Below are 21,198 nucleotides of genomic sequence, written 5' to 3' on the forward strand. Positions count from 1 at the left end.
ATTGAGGTCATAACTCCAACCTTGATTTCTACATGGCTGTTAACAGGATACAATAGGACTGCTAGATACAGTGGGTCATTTAGAGACAAATGAGTCTGTTAGAGTTCAGTGCAATGAGGGTAAATAATGAAGAAGATGGTGGCAATCAGTATAAGCCTCTGGGAAAAGCGGACAGGGGTCTGTGTGTGTGCGGTAAATATACCGTATCTGTGCTGAAGGCATGTCACCTGCTGGAGGGCTTCCCTCCTTACAAACACAAGTTCAGGTGCACAGGGAGTCCTCAAGGAATAACAGCTGATATCACAGATGGTAGATCACTTATTTGGCAAGGGTTGAGGTGTGCAAATCAATTCCTTTAATTACTTGTCAAGTCCATTTTTATTAAGAGAGTTAAGGACCCTGGAAAAGAAAGGAAAAAAAGGAAATTCTAAATATTTTCAAAACACAATAGTCCTGTAGAAGACATTGAAGCATAGAAGCCATATTGTGCAGATGAACTGAATGATAACTTTACAAAATATTTATCTCAATATAAAAATCTCTAAAATGATATCCAATTAAGTACGCTTGTATGTGAGAAATATAAAAATGATACAGTTAAAACAGCACCTTATTATGAAAGAGCCTTACTGCAGTGTTACAGTAACACTCTTTAATACAACACAATTCAACACAATTTCAAACTTTTATAAACCATATTTGAATAGGCTTTAACAGGGTATTTTGGGAGAGATATCTGTCCTATTGCTGCAAGCTTTACTAATATACAGTTTATACACTGTTTTCTTTCCAATTTTATGTGGTCCATACCTGCTGCGGGGTTGGTAAATTCCTGATATACTGTATAATAAACGAACAATAACTTGTTTACCTCTACTTTATTTAATAATGATGTAACCAAGCAGTAACCTATAGTAGCTAATCTGATTTGAATCTTGTAAAGTGAATTGGATTACTGATTTTGTTTCTGTAGACCTGAAATCCTGTTGTGACTACTATGTCCAAAGCTGGCCATACACTAGTAGAATTTAGTTTTGAAATTCTAAATGTTGAAATTTGGAACAATCTTAAAGTCAGTGGGGTCAAATTGACTGTTTTTGACTGTAGTGACCAGGAAAATTAAAGAAGAATGGAAAAATGTTCTTGAAAGAACAAAATACTAACTGTAAGTGAATTTTTAATTCAGCAAAATCATATTTATCGCGCATGAGACATAGAATTCAATACATTAATATGGCAACCAAATGACCTTTTACAGGGTTTTCATACAAAATCTGTCAAGTCCACAATGATAATTTCAAATGCTCTGGAAAGATTTTTCAGAATTTTCTAACAAACTGCTGCTAGTGTATGGCCAGAATAATTTGTAAAAATGTAAGCAACAGTACACACGGTCAGACTTTCTGACGGAAAACATGCGATCGGATCTTGTGTGGGCTCCATCGGACTTTTTCCGTCAGAATTTCCGACACACAAAGTTGGAGAGTAGGATCTAAAATTTTCCGACAACAAAATCCAATCATTTAAATTCCGATCGTGTGTAGAAGATTCGGACGGACAAAGTACCACGCATGCTCAGAATAAATGACGGGACAAAAGCTATTGGCTACTGCCCTCTTTATAGTTCCTTTGTTCGTGTTCTATGTCACCGCGTTCTGGATGATCAGATTTTCCGACAGCTTTGTGCGACCGTGTGTATGCAAGACAAGTTTGGGCCAAAATCCGTTGTAAAAAATCAGACGGATGTTGTAGTCGGAATGTCCGAACGTGTGTACAGGGCATAAGTGGCTGATGTTACTGGCAGGGTGTTAGGGAAATGTTAAAATTCAAAATCAGGGTTTACGTTTTTTTTTTTTAAATCCCTATAGGACAGTGCTGACGAACCTTGGCACCTCAGATGTTTTGGAACTAAATTTCCAGTGATGCTCAACTACACTGCATTCACCTATTAATTTTATTGCTACCTTGTGCTTCATATAAAGTCCCTTGTTCTCCTTCTCTTTAAATTAATTGGGATGGAAACGCATGACCTTACCAGGCCATGGTTTCACTTAAAGTCCCTAGGGATGGAATTACATGACTTTACCAGGACATGGCTTTGTCAAAGTCCCTAACAATCCTCAACTTTGTCATTACACTGCAGAGTGCATGAGCATCATGGGAAATGTAGTTCCAAAACATCTGCAGTGCCAAGGTTCGCCATCACTGCATAAGTTCCTATATGTGTGCAATACACTAAGTTCAAATTTACAGATTTGATTTTCTGGAATGTGGGTCATGCATCTTGTTGGGCTGCCCCTAGTCATGGTTTTAGTGGGTTTTTATTTTTTATTTTATTTTTTTACATCAAATAAAGTGTACCAAAGCTCTGTGGCTTCTTTATAATCCGTCCAAATGTAGGAGATGAAACAAAGATGAGAATAATGTTAGAGACAAAGAAACTAAACCATATAAGACAGAGCATGGGGATATACATAATAAAAGTGAACCAGAAAATAAAATGAGTTTGAGTTTGTAAACCACAACCTATGCATACTGTGGGAGTTATACAGACATAAGGTTTCATTCCCCTTCCCGGTCAGGTATGACATGCTGCTGACCTCTCCAGGACTAAACATGTTAATCAGTTTGACTTCGGGCTGCAGGCTCACCAGGAGTAAGACTTATGGCAGGAATATTTGAAGTTACACTGCTTCCCCGGGGAGAGGATTAGGAATAATATTAGCCAAGCTGCTGTTCTGGGTTTGGCAGCATTTGTCTGGGTCAATGGAACATTTCCTTTACTCACAAGCCGAACATGATTAACAAAGCAGTGTTATCACTGCAGATAAGAGATAAATCTGTTCTGACACTGATGAAAAATAACAGAAGATGCAACCAAGTAAAGAGCAGACTTTGGGCACCTCAGCATCTCAGTACATGATCAGTGCACAAGACTCCTTTAAATGCTAGATATAAAAATAAATGATGGAAGATGGCCATATATAAAGTATAAGTTAATGCAGATGGTCATTTCTGGCAAAAGGGCATAATAGCTACTTAAGAACATTGGCATTCATCAAGGAGCACGTAGGGTACATACCCAGGGGTGTTAGAGGCTCGCACCTTGGGGTGAATGGGCACTGGCAAAACTGTTGAGGATGAACACCTTGGGTGTCCCCCTTATAACCCTACCCCACTCAATGAGTTCTCAGTTTATTGCTAGTGTCCAAAGGTGATGGATCTCTTCTACCTTATGGAGAAATCACTCAAGACTGTAAAAAAAAAATTGACAGCAGTCAAAGAAATACCGCTTGCTCACAGTTGTTATTGGATAATGATGATAGAGGAGCTCACTGCAGAAGTCATAGATTCACAGCATTGTGCCTGCATGGTTTTCCTCGGGGGCGCACCAGTTTCCTCCCACACTTCAAAGACATGCTGGGAGGTTAATTGGCTTGTATCCAAAATTGGCCCTAGTATATGAATGTGAGTTGGGGACCTTGGATTGTTGACTCCTTGAAGGTAGGGACCAATGTGGGTGTGCAATGTATGTGTGGAGCACTGCATAAATTGACAGCACTACATGGGCACCTTAAATAAAGAAATAGGTGTAGTTGTAGACACACTCACATTGGAAGGACTGGTGTCTTTATTCAACCTTGCTAACTATGTAACTAGCACAATCACAGATATAGGTACTATGTAAAAATAAGATTATGACTTTAAATGAGCACATAACTGTAATAAACTAGGTGGTGGGTGGTCAGTTATATCTGCCTTTGGCTTGATTGTGTCTAAAATAGCATAATAATACATCCAAAGACCTAACAAGTGTCCTATATGCGCTTTGATAACGAGAAGCCCTTGTTCATAATGCCATTCAATTTATGCTACTGATTCTCAATGTTCGTATTTATTACAGGTACTTATTGTATATATTGCCTTCAGTTTACACAGTGCCTTTATATTGTACATTCACATCAGTCCCTACCCTCAGAAAGCTTTCAATCTAAGGTCCCTGACCCACATTAGGGCCAATTAACCTACCAGCATGTCTTTAGAGTGTGGGGGGAAACCAGAGTCCCTGGAGGAAACCCGCACAGAGAGGACATGCAAACACCATGCAGGTAGTGTCATGGTTGGGACTCGAGCCAACGACCCTAGTGCTAACCACTTAGCCGCAGTGCTGCACACCCATTATTGTTTGATATTGAATATTCAACACAGGTTCATATGGTGTTTTTACAAAAGAAGCGATAGTTGCATGCACATAACTTGATTTTATATAGGATATGTGTGCGGATGATTTCTGTCTTGAATGGAGAGCAAAGCTGAAGATTTAAGTATACTTTTTAAGATGATAAATACTGTAGATTTATTTAAGATTCTTCACTGCAAAAGTTCAGCATTTCAGTGTAAAAAAAAAAAAACCTTAAGTGTATTTTCCAATTAAGATTGTGGTGACATGACTTGCTTATTATCTTTTATGACATTGTACTTATATCTGCTCTGTTTCTCTTGCAGTGTGCACCGGAACAGAGAACAAACTGAGCTCCCTTTCTGACTTGGATCAGCAGTACAAAGCCCTGCGCAAGTACTATGAGAACTGTGAAGTGGTCATGGGAAATCTGGAAATTACCAGCATTGAACATGGACGGAACCTCAGTTTTTTAAGGGTACATTTAGAAACTATAGTTAACTTTTTACTAATGTGTGCCCATGCATGAGAGGGACAATTTTGGCTATATGGTTTGTGACCACTTAGTGGTTCACTGCCCATCAAGATATCATTTTATCTGGGAAAGTATTATTTGTTAACATGTCTTCACTGTGAAAAACAGAGAATATGTTGATTGTGGGGGTATAGGAGGCAAGAAGTTGCTGATCATACACCAATCACCAGAGAAGGGTGAAGAGGGTGCTGATCATACACCAGTAGGAGAAGGAGCAGCGAGGGTGTTTATCATACACAAATGGGAAAAAGAGAAGTGAGCACTCAGAAGGGGCAAAAGGGGTGCTGATCATACACCAGTGGGTGATGAACAGAGAGGGTGCATATCAAAAAACAGTGGGAGAAGAAGCAGAGAGGGTTTGCATCATATATCAACGGGAGAAGGATCAGATAGGGTGCATATCATACACTAGTAGGAGAAGGATCATATATATATATATATATATATATATATATATATATATATATATATATATATATATATATATATATATATATATATATATATACACATACACGTACACACACACAAATATGCATATCGGTAATTAATGTCAGTGTACAGCAATCAGGCCTTCCCAAGGGCCATATATAGAAAAAAACAAAAAGGGGATGCTGCACAAAAATGTAATGAAAAGATTAGCACAATACAAAAAAATGTCATGCTGTGCAAGATTTAACCTTGCACACCATGGCATTTTTTTGTATTGTGTTAATCTGTTCATTACATTTTTGTGCAGCATCCCCTTTTTGTTTTTTTCTATATATGGCCCTTGGGAAGGCCTGATTGCTGTACACTGACATTAATTACCGATATGCACCTCACCCTAAGGACTATGATATATATCTAATAAAATATTTATAAAAATGGGAATGTCTACTCACTTTGTGATATACTGTATATACAGTATCTCACAAAAGTGAGTACACCACTCACATTTTTGCACATATTTTATTATATCTTTTCATGTGACAACACTGAAGAAATGACACTTTGCTACACTGTAAAGTAGTGAGTGTACAGCTTGTATAGCAGTGTAAATTTTCTTTCCCCTTAAAATAACTCAACATACAGCCATGAAAATCTAAGCTGCTGACAACAAAGGTGAGTACACCCCTAAGTGAAAATGTCCAAATTGGGCCCAAAGTGTCAATATTTTGTGTGGCCACCATTATTTTCCAGCACTGCTTTAACTCTCTTGGGCATGGAGTTCACCAGAGCTTCACAGGTTACCACTGGAGTCATCCTCCACTCCTCCATGACAACATCACTGAGGATGCCCCACAGATGCTCAATAGGGTTTAGGCCTAGAGACATGCTTGGCCAGTCTATCACCTTTACCCTCAGCTTCTTTAGCAAGGCAGTGGTCATCTTGGAGGTGTATTTGGGGTCATTATCATGTTGGAATACTGCCCTGCGGTCCAGTCTTCAAAGGGAGGGGATCATGCTCTGCTTCAGTATGTCACAGTACATGTTGGTATTCATGGTTCCCTCAATGAATTGTAGCTCTCCAGTGTCGGCAGCACTCATGCAGCCCCAGACCATGACACTCTAACCACCATGCTTGACTGTAGGCAAGACACACTTGGCTTTCTACTCCTCACCTGGTTGCCCCCAGACACGTTTGACACCATCAGAACCAAATTAGTATATCTTGGTCTCATCAGACCACAGGACATGGTTCCAGTAAACCATGTCCTTAGTCTGCTTGTCTTCAGAAAACTGCAGGCTTTCTTGTGCATCATCTTTAGAAGAGGCTTCCTTCTGGGATGACAGCTATACAGACCAATTTGATGCAATGTGCGGCATATGGTCTGAGCACTGACAGGCTGACCCCCCCACCCCTTCAACCTCTGCAGCAATGCTGGCCGCACTCATACGTAAATTTCCCAAAGACAACCTATGGATATGACGCTGAGCATGTGCACTCAACTTCTTTAGTCGACCATGACGTGGCCTGAGCTGAGTGGAACCTGTCCTGTTAAACCACTGTATAGTCTTGGCCACCGTGATGCAGCTCAGTTTCAGGGTCTTGGCAATCTTCTTATAGCGTAGGCCATCTTTATGTAGAGCAACAATTTTTTTTTTCAGATCCTCAGAGAGTTCTTTGCCATGAGGTGCCAAGATGAACTTCCAGTGACCAGTATTAGAGAGTGAGAGCGATAACACCAAATTGAACACACCTGCTCCCCATTCACACCTGAGATCTTGTAACAAAAATGAGTCACATGACACCGGGGAAGGAAAATGGCTAATTGGGCCCAATTTGGACATTTTCACTTAAGGCTGTACTCACTTTTCTTGCCAGCAGTTTAGACATGAATGGGCTGTGTGTTGAGTTATTTTGAGGGGACATCAAATTGCCACTGTTATACAAGCTGTACACTCACTACTTTACATTGTAGTAAAGTGTCATTCCTTCAGTGTTGTCACATGAAAAGATATAATAAGCTATTTACAAAAATGCAAGGGGGTATACTCACTTTTGTGAGATACTGTGCACATGTATATATATATATATATATATATATATATATATATATATATAATGTATATACATATTTGCTGCAGCTTGTGTTGCAATACTAAATCGTTTACAAGAAATACTTTCAGTCTACTAAACATATGGCATTGGTTTGCCTTTTTATTAGTAATATAACATACAATGCTGACTGTATACATTTTATAGGCAGGGCTGCTTCCCATGGTTTCCTCAGTTGGGGTTTGGGCAGCTGACAAGAAAAGCAGAGACTGAGGTGGAAGAAAGATACATGCAGGGCCTGTCACCTATTGACATGAGCCATGTGCAGCCAGCGTGTGACCCAGGGGAGGGAAGTGACTGAGGGAGATACTGTCAGTCTGCATGACATGTGAACTAAACTTCACTGACATGGATATAGTAGTCACGTCTCCAGAGTTACCTTCTGCCTGTCTCCCAAGAAGCATTCATTGTTAACACACACGCATGCATTCATGAAGAATTACACAACCGGTAAGACTTAAAAAAGAGACTTTTGGTAAAAATAGTTGACAGTAAAATTTCAAAATGTATTTATTCTATATTTACATTACTTTGGAGTGCTGCCTTTGTTTCCGATACTGGCTAGAACTTTAGATGCTATGTCGTATATGAAAACAGGATGGTCAGGTAGGTGTTCCTTGCTGTACCACCCTCAGTCTTCAGTTTTCAAGCTGAACTCCAGACAGATGGCTAAATACACATAATATATATATATATATATATATATATATATATATATATATATATATATATATATATATATTTATATATATATATAGGGACTGTTTCATCTACCAAAAGGATTTGTATTTCTCTTTCATCCAGTCCTGAGGTTTACACAACTCTGTCACACAGCACAGCCATCCTAGGGAAGTCCTGATGATCTTATTTATTTTTTTTTTTTTTTTGCTGCAGTTAAGTGAATGGACAGTTAAAGAAGAAGAAGCTCATCTCTCTCCTACTATCAGCATGTCAATTTTTAGCACTGCAGCACAACTGATTGACTTCTTGTGCTGCTTCTCCTTCTCAATTTGAACTCTGCTGTACAGGGGACTGCAAAAGACTGTTATCAAGTCAAATTTGTTAGTTACCCTGCTTGTACAATCCCAATTCCAGAAATGTTTGGATGCTGTGTAAAGTCTACATAAAACAGAATGAAATGATATGCAAATCTCATAAACCCATATTTTATTCGCAATAGAAAGTAGGGAACATATAAAATGTTTAAACAAAGAAAATGTACCATTTTAAGAAAAAATAAGGGAACTCTGAAATTGATGGCAGCAACACGTTGGGACAGGGCAAGAAAATTTATGTGGCATGTGGGTGCATTCGTGTGTATAGAATGGGCAGCTTGCACATCTGGAAAGGTACCATCAATGCTGAAAGATATATCCAGGTTTTAGAGTAGCATATGCTCCCATCCAGATTATGTGCTTTTCAAAGAAAGCCTTGTATAAATCAACAGGACAATGCATCTATGACATACTGCATCTACGATAACAGCATGGCTTTGTAGTAGAAGTGTCCAGGTGCTTAACTGGGCTGTCTGCAGTCCAGACCTTTTACCAATTGAAAATATTTATATATCTTGAAACAAAAAATACAATAAAGATGTCAGCAGTTAGAATCCTATATCAGGCAAGAATGAGACAACATTCCTCTCCCAAAACTTCTGCAACTGGTCTCTTCAGTTCCCAAACATGTACAGCGTTGTGAAAGAAGAGGGGATGCTACACTATGGTAAATATGTCCCAACTTTTTTAAGATGTGATGCTGACATCAATTTAAAATTGCCTTAATTTTTTGATTCTAAGGAGAACACCTGAAAGTCTCTTTGACCAGTGGAAGGACTGTATGAAGAGGAAAGTACATTCTGTATCATTGGTGGATGGTGTAGAATTAAAACCTCTGAACCCATCAGATGCTGGAGAGTAGCAGTGTCATCCGCATCCTTGCAGATTAGAGTGAGCATTGTCTTCCTGTTTGCAGAGTAGTAGTGTTATTGCTGCTCTTCTCCATAGACTCAGACTACTCTATACATCATTGGGATGATCTGAATTGAGAACCTGGGCTTCTACTGAACAATAGTGATGGACGAACTTCCGACGGGACGTTTCGCGAACGCGAAATGCGAACGGACCCAAACGTTCGCGAAACAGAACGTTCGCCGCGGGCCCCATTGACTTCAATGGGAGGCGAACTTTGCAAACCTTCATGTCGAATTTGCGGCCACGTGGTAATTATTAGGGGGTAAAACGTAGTCCCACCATCTGGACAATGACATAATACATGTATGAGGTGAATTTGGGATCGATAACTACAAGCATTTTTATTTTATTTGGGAAATTGTTCTAACAATTCAGGACTATGGAGCTAATGAAGGCAATGGAGGAGAGGGAAGGTCAGGGACCAGGGTAGGCAAAGAAGAGGGTGCAGGAGATGATCACCAGCAGCGTGACATACCGGAATGACACATGCACCGTGATAGAGGCATCTGACAGCAGCACCGTAATACAGAGCACTGACAGCAGCACCGTGACATACAGCGCTGACAGCAGCACCGTGACATACAGCGCTGACAGCAGCACCGTGACATACAGCGCTGACAGCAGCACCGTGACATACAGCGCTGACAGCAGCACCGTGACATACAGCGCTGACAGCAGCACCGTGACATACAGCGCTGACAGCAGCACCGTGACATACAGCGCTGACAGCAGCACCGTGACATACAGCGCTGACAGCAGCACCGTGACATACAGCGCTGACAGCAGCACCGTGACATACAGCGCTGACAGCAGCACCGTGACATACAGCGCTGACAGCAGCACCGTGACATACAGCACTGACAGCAGCACCGTAAGCAGCCCCAGGAGGAAGTCAGCACAGCACAGGGATGGTGTGATCCCCTCATAATAAGAACCCCCAGGAGGAAGTCAGCACAGCACAGGGATAGTGTGATCCCTTCATAATAAGAACCCCCAGGAGGAAGTCAGCACAGCACAGGGATATCATAAGCAGCCCCAGTAGAAATATGACACCGCTCAACCTCTTCAAAGAGGAGGGTAGGGGCATATAGTACGGTGTGCTTTTTTGGGTCAAGGAAGTGAGCCAAATGAATTAAGAAGGTCTGTGTGCTTGATTAAAAAAATAGTTTATAGACATATACATGGTCTACTGGTCACATGTGTTGAATTCCTCCGAGATCCATGCCTCATTCATTTTTAGAAATGTGAGGTAGTTAACACTGTGGTGAGCTAGGCGAGTACGCTTATCGGTCACAATCCCCCCTGCTGCGCTGAACGTCCTTTCGGACAGGACACTGGATGAGGGGCAAGCCAACAGTTCGATTGCAAATTGGGCAAGCTCTGGCCAGAGGTCAAGCCTGCCCACCCAGTAGTCTAGGGGTTCATCACTCCTCAGAGCGTCCACATCGGCCGTTAACCCAATGTAGTCGGACACCTGACGGTCTAGGCGTTCCCTGATGCTGGATCCGGATGACACCTGTCGATGGGTCGGCTGAAAGAATGACCTCATATCCGAAGTCACCAACACATCTTCAAACCGGCCTCTTCTTGCAGGCGCTGTTGGATTGGTACCCGCAAATCCTTCTCTGGGAGTGGGAATTGCTCCTCTGCCAGCGCACGCAAAAGCAGAATGCAGCATTTCTCGAAGCAAGGCCTGGAAGTGCTGCATTCTGACAGCCCTCTGCGACGGCGGTAACATTTCCGCCATTTTGTGTTTGTACCGGGGGTCTAAATACGTTGCCACCCAGTACTGGTCCTTGACCCTCATGCTTTTTATACGGGGGTCCCTATTAAAACACTGGAGCATGAAGGCCCCCATTTGCACTAAAGTGGAAGCGGTGTGGTGGCCTGGCTCCTGCTCATCATCCAGGATAATGTCGTCCTCTTCATTCTCCTCTCCCCATCCACGCACAACAGGGATCCCAGAAAGGTTTAAAGCATGCTCTTCTTGCTCCTGCTCATCCGCCCCGGCACCATCCTCCTCTGACTCCTCATCAGACTCCTGTTGTTGACTTGTCTCAGATAGAGTAGCCCCCCCTGGGAATTCATCCAGCATTGCGACTTCCTCATCTTCCCGCTCCTGCTCCTCCACAGCCTGATCAATGACACGACGCAATGCACGCTCCAGAAAGAAGGCATAAGGTACCATGTCACTGATGGCGCCATGGCTGCGACTGACCAGTTTGGTGATCTCCTCAAATGGCCGCAGAAGTCTGCATGTGTCGCGCATGAGCAGCCACTGGCGCGGTGAAAAAAAACCCAGCTCCCCAGAACCGTTTCTTTCGCAGAGTTCATACAGGTAGACGTTAACTGCACGTTTCTGCTGGAGCAGCCTATCAAGCATATAGAAGGTTGAGTTCCATCGCGTCGGGCAATCGCAAATAAGACGTCTGACCGGCAGATGGTGTCGCCGCTGAATGTCAGCAAGGCGAGCCATGGCCGTGTAAGATCTTCTGAAATGGGCCGAGATTTTCCTTGCCTGCCGCAAGATGTCCTGGACCCCAGGGTATTTGACAAGGAATCGCTGCACGACCAAGTTTAAGACGTGTGCCATGCACGGCACGTGCGTGATTTTGCCCTGTTTCAATGCGCTAAGCAGATTGGCACCGTTGTCACACACCACTTTACCAACTGTCAAATTGAGCGGTGTTAGCCACTCATCTGCCTGTGAACGCAAAGCTGAAAGGAGTGCCGGGCCAGTGTGGCTCTTTGCTTCCAGGCACAACAGACGCAGCACGGCATGGCAACGTCTCACCTGGCATGTGGAATAGGTTCTGGGGAGCTTGGGCGGTGCAGTGGAAGAGACGCTAGCAGCGGAAAAGGAGGAGGCAGCTGAGGAGGAGAGGGAGGAGGATGGAGTAGGAGGAGGAGAAGAAGAGTCAGGCCTGCATGCAATCCGTGGCGGTAAAACCAAATCTACACGGGTGCCACGGGTTACATGCTTGACGGCCGTCAGAAGGTTCACCCAGTGGGCAGTAAAACTGATATACCTTCCCTGCCCGTGTTTGCTAGACCACGTGTCTGTGGTCAGATGTATCTTGGCACCGACACTGTGTGCCAGAGATACATTCACTTGCCGCTGAACATGGCCATATAGCTCTGGGATGCCCTTCTCTGAGAAATACTTCCTTCCTGGGACCTTCCATTGTGGTGTTCCAATGGCCACAAATTTGCGAAAGGCCTCCGAGTCCACCAGTTTATATGGCAGTAGTTGGCGGGCTATGAGTTCTGACAAGCCAGCCGCCAACCGTTGGGCAAGAGGGTTATCCGGCATCATCATTTTTTTACGCTCAAACATTAGGCCCACGGAAGCCTGCCTTTTTGCAGAAAAATGTGAGCTTGGCGTGATGGAAGGTGGAGTGGAGGACAATTGTGAGGAGAGAGGAGAAGGAGAAGTAGAAGACGAGGCTGGACGGTGAGAGCCTGCAGTGTGGCTTTGTGTGTTCCGTTGCTCCCACTGGGCTCGGTGATGGCTGCTCATGTGCCTTCTTAAGGCGGTCGTCCCTAGGTGAGTATTGGGCTTACCGCGACTAACGCGTTGACTGCAAAGATTGCAGATGGCAACGCTATTGTCAGCAGCGGACACGTTAAAAAAAGCCCACACTGCGGAGCCATGTGCCGGTGTCCTGGGAGCGCCAGATGTGACCGTACATGGTCGATGACTCGCTCCTGATACATTTGCAGTCTGCTTTGTCCCTGCTGTGCAATGTAAGTCATTGCTGCTTCTCCTCCCTATCTGCTGGTCCATATCTCCCTCTGAACTCCCCTCCTCTTCCTCTCTTGTGGGCACCCACGTGACATCACTAGACACGTCATCATCAACGTCACCTTCCCCACCGCTATAAGTAGAGATCTCGGAGTAGGCAGCAACACCGGGGACCAACCTCCTCCTTGGGCTGATCTGGGTACTGGCGTCAGACTGCTGAGTAGCGCTTGTTGCTACCTCCTCTTCCTGATCCAATACCAAGAGTGGCTGCGCATCAGAAATGTCCTCTTGATATGGATCGGAAAATAATTCCAGTGACTCAAGCGGAAGGTATGTGGTGGTGGTGGTGGTGGTCGTGTTGTTGGTGGTAGTGTCTTTGGGGGTGCACATAGCAGAGAGTGAAGAAGAGGGTGCAGATCGAGAGGATGAGGAGGGTGCAGAAGAGTAAGGCTGAGCGAGCCACTCAACCAAGTCTGGTGCATCCTTTAAAGTAATTGAACGCACCTTCTGCAACTTCCCACTTTGGCTCAAGCCTGTTGCTCCTGCCCTACCCCTACCACCCCTGCGGAAGGGCCTGCCTCTTCCTCTGCATGTCATTTTTTAAATGACCCTGTGACAAAACTCTTAGTCCCTATACCGCTGAAGGACTGCTGCAGTATAGGTGAGCGGTCAGCAGTGGTGCACGTCAACCCTATCTATTGTGGACCTATAGCGGTCCTTACAGAACAGCAGACTGTACCGCACTCAAGCCTATGTACCGTAGCACCCTATACCAAGTTACCAGTCCTTATAAGAACTTTTGTGGACCAAGCAGGTTGTGTATTAGTGTTTAGCAGACTGTACGTCAGTCCCTATACCGCTGAAGGACTGCTGCAGTATAGGGCAGCGGTCAGCAGTGGTGCACGTCAACCCTATCTATTGTGGACCGATAGCGGTCCTTACAGAACAGCAGACTGTACCGCACTCAAGCCTATGTACCGTAGCACCCTATACCAAGTTACCAGTCCTTATAAGAACTTTTGTGGAACAAGCAGGTTGTGTGTTAGTGATTAGCAGACTGTACGTCAGTCCCTATACCGCTGAAGGACTGCTGCAGTATAGGTGAGCGGTCAGCAGTGGTGCACGTCAACCCTATCTATTGTGGACCGATAGCGGTCCTTACAGAACAGCAGACTGTACCGCACTCAAGCCTATGTACCGTAGCACCCTATACCAAGTTACCAGTCCTTATAAGAACTTTTGTGGACCAAGCAGGTTGTGTATTAGTGTTTAGCAGACTGTACGTCAGTCCCTATACCGCTGAAGGACTGCTGCAGTATAGGGCAGCGGTCAGCAGTGGTGCACGTCAACCCTATCTATTGTGGACCGATAGCGGTCCTTACAGAACAGCAGACTGTACCGCACTCAAGCCTATGTACCGTAGCACCCTATACCAAGTTACCAGTCCTTATAAGAACTTTTGTGGACCAAGCAGGTTGTGTATTAGTGTTTAGCAGACTGTACGTCAGTCCCTATACCGCTGAAGGACTGCTGCAGTATAGGGCAGCGGTCAGCAGTGGTGCACGTCAACCCTATCTATTGTGGACCGATAGCGGTCCTTACAGAACAGCAGACTGTACCGCACTCAAGCCTATGTACCGTAGCACCCTATACCAAGTTACCAGTCCTTATAAGAACTTTTGTGGAACAAGCAGGTTGTGTGTTAGTGTTTAGCAGACTGTACGTCAGTCCCTATACCGCTGAAGGACTGCTGCAGTATAGGGCAGCGGTCAGCAGTGGTGCACGTCAACCCTATCTATTGTGGACCGATAGCGGTCCTTACAGAACAGCAGACTGTACCGCACTCAAGCCTATGTACCGTAGCACCCTATACCAAGTTACCAGTCCTTATAAGAACTTTTGTGGAACAAGCAGGTTGTGTGTTAGTGATTAGCAGACTGTACGTCAGTCCCTATACCGCTGAAGGACTGCTGCAGTATAGGTGAGCGGTCAGCAGTGGTGCACGTCAACCCTATCTATTGTGGACCGATAGCGGTCCTTACAGAACAGCAGACTGTACCGCACTCAAGCCTATGTACCGTAGCACCCTATACCAAGTTACCAGTCCTTATAAGAACTTTTGTGGAACAAGCAGGTTGTGTGTTAGTGATTAGCAGACTGTACGTCAGTCCCTATACCGCTGAAGGACTGCTGCAGTATAGGTGAGCGGTCAGCAGTGGTGCACGTCAACCCTATCTATTGTGGACCGATAGCGGTCCTTACAGAACAGCAGACTGTACCGCACTCAAGCCTATGTACCGTAGCACCCTATACCAAGTTACCAGTCCTTATAAGAACTTTTGTGGAACAAGCAGGTTGTGTGTTAGTGATTAGCAGACTGTACGTCAGTCCCTATACCGCTGAAGGACTGCTGCAGTATAGGTGAGCGGTCAGCAGTGGTGCACGTCAACCCTATCTATTGTGGACCGATAGCGGTCCTTACAGAACAGCAGACTGTACCGCACTCAAGCCTATGTACCGTAGCACCCTATACCAAGTTACCAGTCCTTATAAGAACTTTTGTGGACCAAGCAGGTTGTGTATTAGTGTTTAGCAGACTGTACGTCAGTCCCTATACCGCTGAAGGACTGCTGCAGTATAGGGCAGCGGTCAGCAGTGGTGCACGTCAACCCTATCTATTGTGGACCGATAGCGGTCCTTACAGAACAGCAGACTGTACCGCACTCAAGCCTATGTACCGTAGCACCCTATACCAAGTTACCAGTCCTTATAAGAACTTTTGTGGAACAAGCAGGTTGTGTGTTAGTGATTAGCAGACTGTACGTCAGTCCCTATACCGCTGAAGGACTGCTGCAGTATAGGGCAGCGGTCAGCAGTGGTGCACGTCAACCCTATCTATTGTGGACCGATAGCGGTCCTTACAGAACAGCAGACTGTACCGCACTCAAGCCTATGTACCGTAGCACCCTATACCAAGTTACCAGTCCTTATAAGAACTTTTGTGGAACAAGCAGGTTGTGTGTTAGTGATTAGCAGACTGTACGTCAGTCCCTATACCGCTGAAGGACTGCTGCAGTATAGGTGAGCGGTCAGCAGTGGTGCACGTCAACCCTATCTATTGTGGACCGATAGCGGTCCTTACAGAACAGCAGACTGTACCGCACTCAAGCCTATGTACCGTAGCACCCTATACCAAGTTACCAGTCCTTATAAGAACTTTTGTGGAACAAGCAGGTTGTGTGTTAGTGATTAGCAGACTGTACGTCAGTCCCTATACCGCTGAAGGACTGCTGCAGTATAGGGCAGCGGTCAGCAGTGGTGCACGTCAACCCTATCTATTGTGGACCGATAGCGGTCCTTACAGAACAGCAGACTGTACCGCACTCAAGCCTATGTACCGTAGCACCCTATACCAAGTTACCAGTCCTTATAAGAACTTTTGTGGAACAAGCAGGTTGTGTGTTAGTGATTAGCAGACTGTACGTCAGTCCCTATACCGCTGAAGGACTGCTGCAGTATAGGTGAGCGGTCAGCAGTGGTGCACGTCAACCCTATCTATTGTGGACCGATAGCGGTCCTTACAGAACAGCAGACTGTACCGCACTCAAGCCTATGTACCGTAGCACCCTATACCAAGTTACCAGTCCTTATAAGAACTTTTGTGGAACAAGCAGGTTGTGTGTTAGTGATTAGCAGACTGTACGTCAGTCCCTATACCGCTGAAGGACTGCTGCAGTATAGGGCAGCGGTCAGCAGTGGTGCACGTCAACCCTATCTATTGTGGACCGATAGCGGTCCTTACAGAACAGCAGACTGTACCGCACTCAAGCCTATGTACCGTAGCACCCTATACCAAGTTACCAGTCCTTATAAGAACTTTTGTGGAACAAGCAGGTTGTGTGTTAGTGATTAGCAGACTGTACGTCAGTCCCTATACCGCTGAAGGACTGCTGCAGTATAGGTGAGCGGTCAGCAGTGGTGCACGTCAACCCTATCTATTGTGGACCTATAGCGGTCCTTACAGAACAGCAGACTGTACCGCACTCAAGCCTATGTACCGTAGCACCCTATACCAAGTTACCAGTCCTTATAAGAACTTTTGTGGACCAAGCAGGTTGTGTATTAGTGTTTAGCAGACTGTACGTCAGTCCCTATACCGCTGAAGGACTGCTGCAGTATAGGGCAGCGGTCAGCAGTGGTGCACGTCAACCCTATCTATTGTGGACCGATAGCGGTCCTTACAGAACAGCAGACTGTACCGCACTCAAGCCTATGTACCGTAGCACCCTATACCAAGTTACCAGTCCTTATAAGAACTTTTGTGGAACAAGTGAGTTGTGAATGTTTAGCAGACTGCAGCAGAAGGGCAGCAGTCAAGTATAATATCCTTTCTATATTTGGAAGAAAGAATATTATACATGTACAAGCCTATTACTGTACCACTGATACCAGTCCTGAAAAGAACCTTTGTGGAACTAATAATAACAGCAAGTCTTTAAAATTACCCTCACTGCCTGACAACACTGCTTCCTTCCTGTCCCTATACAAATTGGCAAAAAAAGAGAACGATTAGTGGTTACTGGAACAGCTCTTTTGTGGACCTTGATAGTAACAGCTAATGATGATGATGATGATGATGATGATGAAAGACTAATCTGGCTGTCCCTGTAGCATACACCGTCCTTTCCCTTTCTCTAAACTAACAAAAGACACTCAGGCTGCTGCAAGAATCAGCAGCACAGCAAACCTATCAACACCTAACACCTATACCAGTCCTGAAAAGAACTTTTGTGTACCAAATAGCTAGTGGTTTATCTCTCCCTACTCCACACAGGAACCTGTCCCTATCGTAACAGAAGAAAGAATGTAAAATGGCCACCGGATCGGGTGTATTTATAGGTTAGGGGGAATGTACAAGTGTCCATGTGCTGTCATGTCTCAATTGGCTGTCCTGTATCACATGATAAACGTGTCACCAAAGGTTAAAGTTCTTGTATACATTAAACACGTAAGTCCGCCGCGGCGAACGACGGAAAAAGGCGTTCGAACGTGCGGACCGCGAATGTCGGAAATTCGCCGCGAAACGACCGCCGGGCGAACCGTTCGGCCATCACTACTGAACAATATGTTTCTCATTGGAGCCAGCAGGGCCCCTCAGTACTGCACATATGTAGACTTTTCTTCAAAGACCTTTAAATGTAACTAAAGGAAAAATATATATATATATTTTTTTAATTTAGGATAGAGTAGTGGAGGGGTATAACCCCTTTCCAAGTTTTTTTTTTTGCCATCTGTGTCCTATACAGGAGATTTCCATCCATGTCCCGTCCCATAGCCAAAACAGGAAGTTAGAGGAAATCCCACCAAAGTGAGGGAACCCTCAGGGATGTCACCAAGGTCACCAAAATGTGTGTCCCTATTGGAAGATCCCCCCTCTATTACTTTTCTGGTGTCAACCCAAAATTGGGATTTTCTTCTACTTTCACTTTCGGCTATAGCAGTAAACAGGATAAATAGAGAGAATGAATCTCCCTAATGGAGGCACAGAGAGCAATAAAGACTAACAGGTGTTCTAATCCCACTCTATCCAATCCCTCGCTACTTTAATGGAGAAGCTCTCTTCTTGCTGGCTTTCACATACACAGCTTGTACATTGGGGGTTTATGGAAAAAAGGACAGGCATGTTCAGTACCATGCAAAGTCACCATTTCAAAGGAGAACCAGAGCATTGTGGGTCACGGCTTTCAGGACAGAGTTCCTGTTTATCTAAGACAGTCATTCTCAACCAGGGTTCCTCCAGAGGTTGCTAGGGGTTCCTTGAGCTGTGGCTGATGAACCACCTATTTGATGATGCCTACAGAGTTCAAGGTTCAGCACCACCAAAGCCAACAGCATGACACCAAATATCTTTTTAGCTGTCTTTAAGAGTGGCAACCCGAACACCATTTTAAGGAAGACATTCTTCCTATTGCCCACCAATATAAGGAGCATTGTTCCTATTGAGCCCTGATGATTTGGTTTTAGTAAGAGTTCCTCGAGACATGAAAATTATTTTTGGGGTTCCTCTAGGGTTAAAAGGTTGAGAAAGCCTGATCTAAGACATGCAGATGGCATAGCATAGGGTGGGTGAAAGTTAAGCTAAAGTTTAGCTCTTAAAGAGGAATTTAAACCTCCCCCCCCCCCATTTATTTATCTTTTTTTACCACTTTTTCCCTTTTTTGCTCAGTTATGCTCAAGTAACATATTCATGTGTTCATGTGCTCAGGGGATTCAGCGTTGTCCTGCTATAATCCACTGCTGCCCCATGCCCCTCTTTCCTTACATGTCTTCTGGGTTCTTGCAAACGGCCCCCTGATGACATGCTGCCAGGTCCTTCCCTCCACTTCTCAGAATATCTTCTGAGCAGTGGCGGCCTGCCCATAGGGGGCGCCCGGGCGCCGCCCCCCCTCTCCCTAAGTGTAAAAAAAAAAAAAAAAAGTAAAAAAAAAAGTAAAAAAAAAAGTAAAAAAAAAAAAAAACGGGCCCTTTAAGACATAAAAAAAAAAAAAAAAATGTCATTTGACAATTTAACATAGTGTACTGTGGCGCCGGTCACAGTGCACTATGAGAAGTGCCACGTCCATGCAATCACAAGATTGCATCCATGGCGCTTCATTTGCGGGTTAAAAACCCGCCTTGCGGCGCACTGCAGAACGCCGACTAGCTTCCGCCCGTAAAATCACTGTGATTCTACGGGCGGGAGCATTGTCATTCTTAGACAGGCAGTCACTTCCAGCTTTCGGCTGCTTCACGAAACCCGGAAGTGACGTAGGCAGCTCCGTTCCTTAGCCCGAGCGGAGCTGCCAGACAGTGAGAGGTGAGTCACCGCATAAAGGCTTTCTAGCCTCGACTTTGTGGAGAATGTTCGTGCATTTAGCTGAATGAATGCAAAAAGCTTTCACAGCCAGAAAGGTTTCCCCAGGCCAGGCGACTTTTCCCGTGGCCAATCAGAGAATGAGCTCTGAAGGGGGAACTCCACGCCAAATTTCTGAAAAAAAATTTGACGTGGGTTCCCCCTCCGAGAGCATACCAGGCCCTTAGGTCTGGTATGGATTCCAAGGGGAATCCCCTACGCCAAAAAAACGGCGTGGGGGTCCCCCCCAGATCCACACCAGGCCCTTATCCGAGCACGCTACCCGGCCGGCCAGGAAAGGGGGTGGGGACGAGCGGGCGCCCCCCCCTCCTGAGCCGTACCAGGCCACGTGCCCTCAACATGGGGGGGTGCCTTGGGGGAGGGGGGGCGTGCGGCCCCCCCACGCCAAAGCACCTTGTCCCCATGTTGATGAGGACAAGGGCCTCTTCCCGACAACCCTGGCCGTTGGTTGTCGGGGTCTGCGGGCGGGGGGCTTATCGGAATCCGGGAGCCCCCTTTAATAAGGGGGCCCCGGATACCGGCCCCCCACCCTATGTGAATGAGTATGGGGTACAATGTACCCCTACCCATTCACCTGTGAAAAAAAGTACAAAAAAAAAACACAACACAGGGTTAAAATATTTTATTGCACAGCTCCGGGGGTCTTCCGTCTTCGGGGGTCTTCTCGCCGGACTGCTCCGCTATCTTCTTGTAGCTCTTTTGCTAGCGGAGGAGTCCGGCTTTCTTCCTCGCCGCCGGCCTCTTCTCCTGACTTCGGGGGTCTTGTCCCCCTCTTCGGTTCTTCTGCCGGGCCACCGCGCCTTCTGATAGCTCTTTTAGAGGCGGTGGCCCGGTCTTCTGCTGCCGCCGCCGCCGCCGCCCGTTCTTCTTCTTCTTCTTCTCCGACGATCTCCCTGGCCGGAATGCCAGGGACGCGCTGCGCTGCTACTTATATAGGGACAATGGGGATGTCTTTGTCGTAAGAATGAGGGTAGGGAAGAAATAAAAAAAAATGTCATTTCAAGTTTTGCGGAGTGTGGAGGGTTGCAATGAGAAAAGTTATTTTTATTGCTAGGAAGGTCCACTTTGATCTCTTAGAATGGAACTAAACTCTCTTAATCAACAGTAACTATTTTTAAATCTTATGCTGTTAGCATTTTTAAATAGATGAAGGTACATAGGGGCTGATTTACTAAAGGCAAACAGACTGTTCACTTTGCAAAGTAAGTGCAGTTGCTCCATATCGTAGTAAATGAGGTAAAACTTCACTTTGTAAAGAATACCCAGTCACGTGCAGTGAAAAAAAACAGTGCTGGAGCAACTACACTTTCAGA

At 45.1% G+C, this 21,198-nt stretch overlaps 1 protein-coding gene across 2 annotated transcripts in view; it reads left to right on the plus strand.

The window, feature by feature from the left end:
* ERBB4 (erb-b2 receptor tyrosine kinase 4) overlaps positions 1–21,198 on the plus strand; it is a 1,370,666-nt gene that overhangs the window by 552,025 nt on the left and 797,443 nt on the right. For both annotated transcript variants that reach the window (XM_077448341.1, XM_077448342.1), the window contains exon 2: positions 4,507–4,658. In XM_077448341.1, the coding sequence (XP_077304467.1) occupies positions 4,507–4,658 (152 nt within the window). The remainder of the gene's footprint in view (positions 1–4,506; positions 4,659–21,198) is intronic.

Source organism: Lithobates pipiens, unplaced genomic scaffold, assembly GCF_037356315.1.
Source record: "Lithobates pipiens isolate NorthernLeopardFrog02 unplaced genomic scaffold, aLitPip1_a1.2 Scaffold_22, whole genome shotgun sequence".
Classification (NCBI taxonomy): domain Eukaryota; kingdom Metazoa; phylum Chordata; class Amphibia; order Anura; family Ranidae; genus Lithobates; species Lithobates pipiens.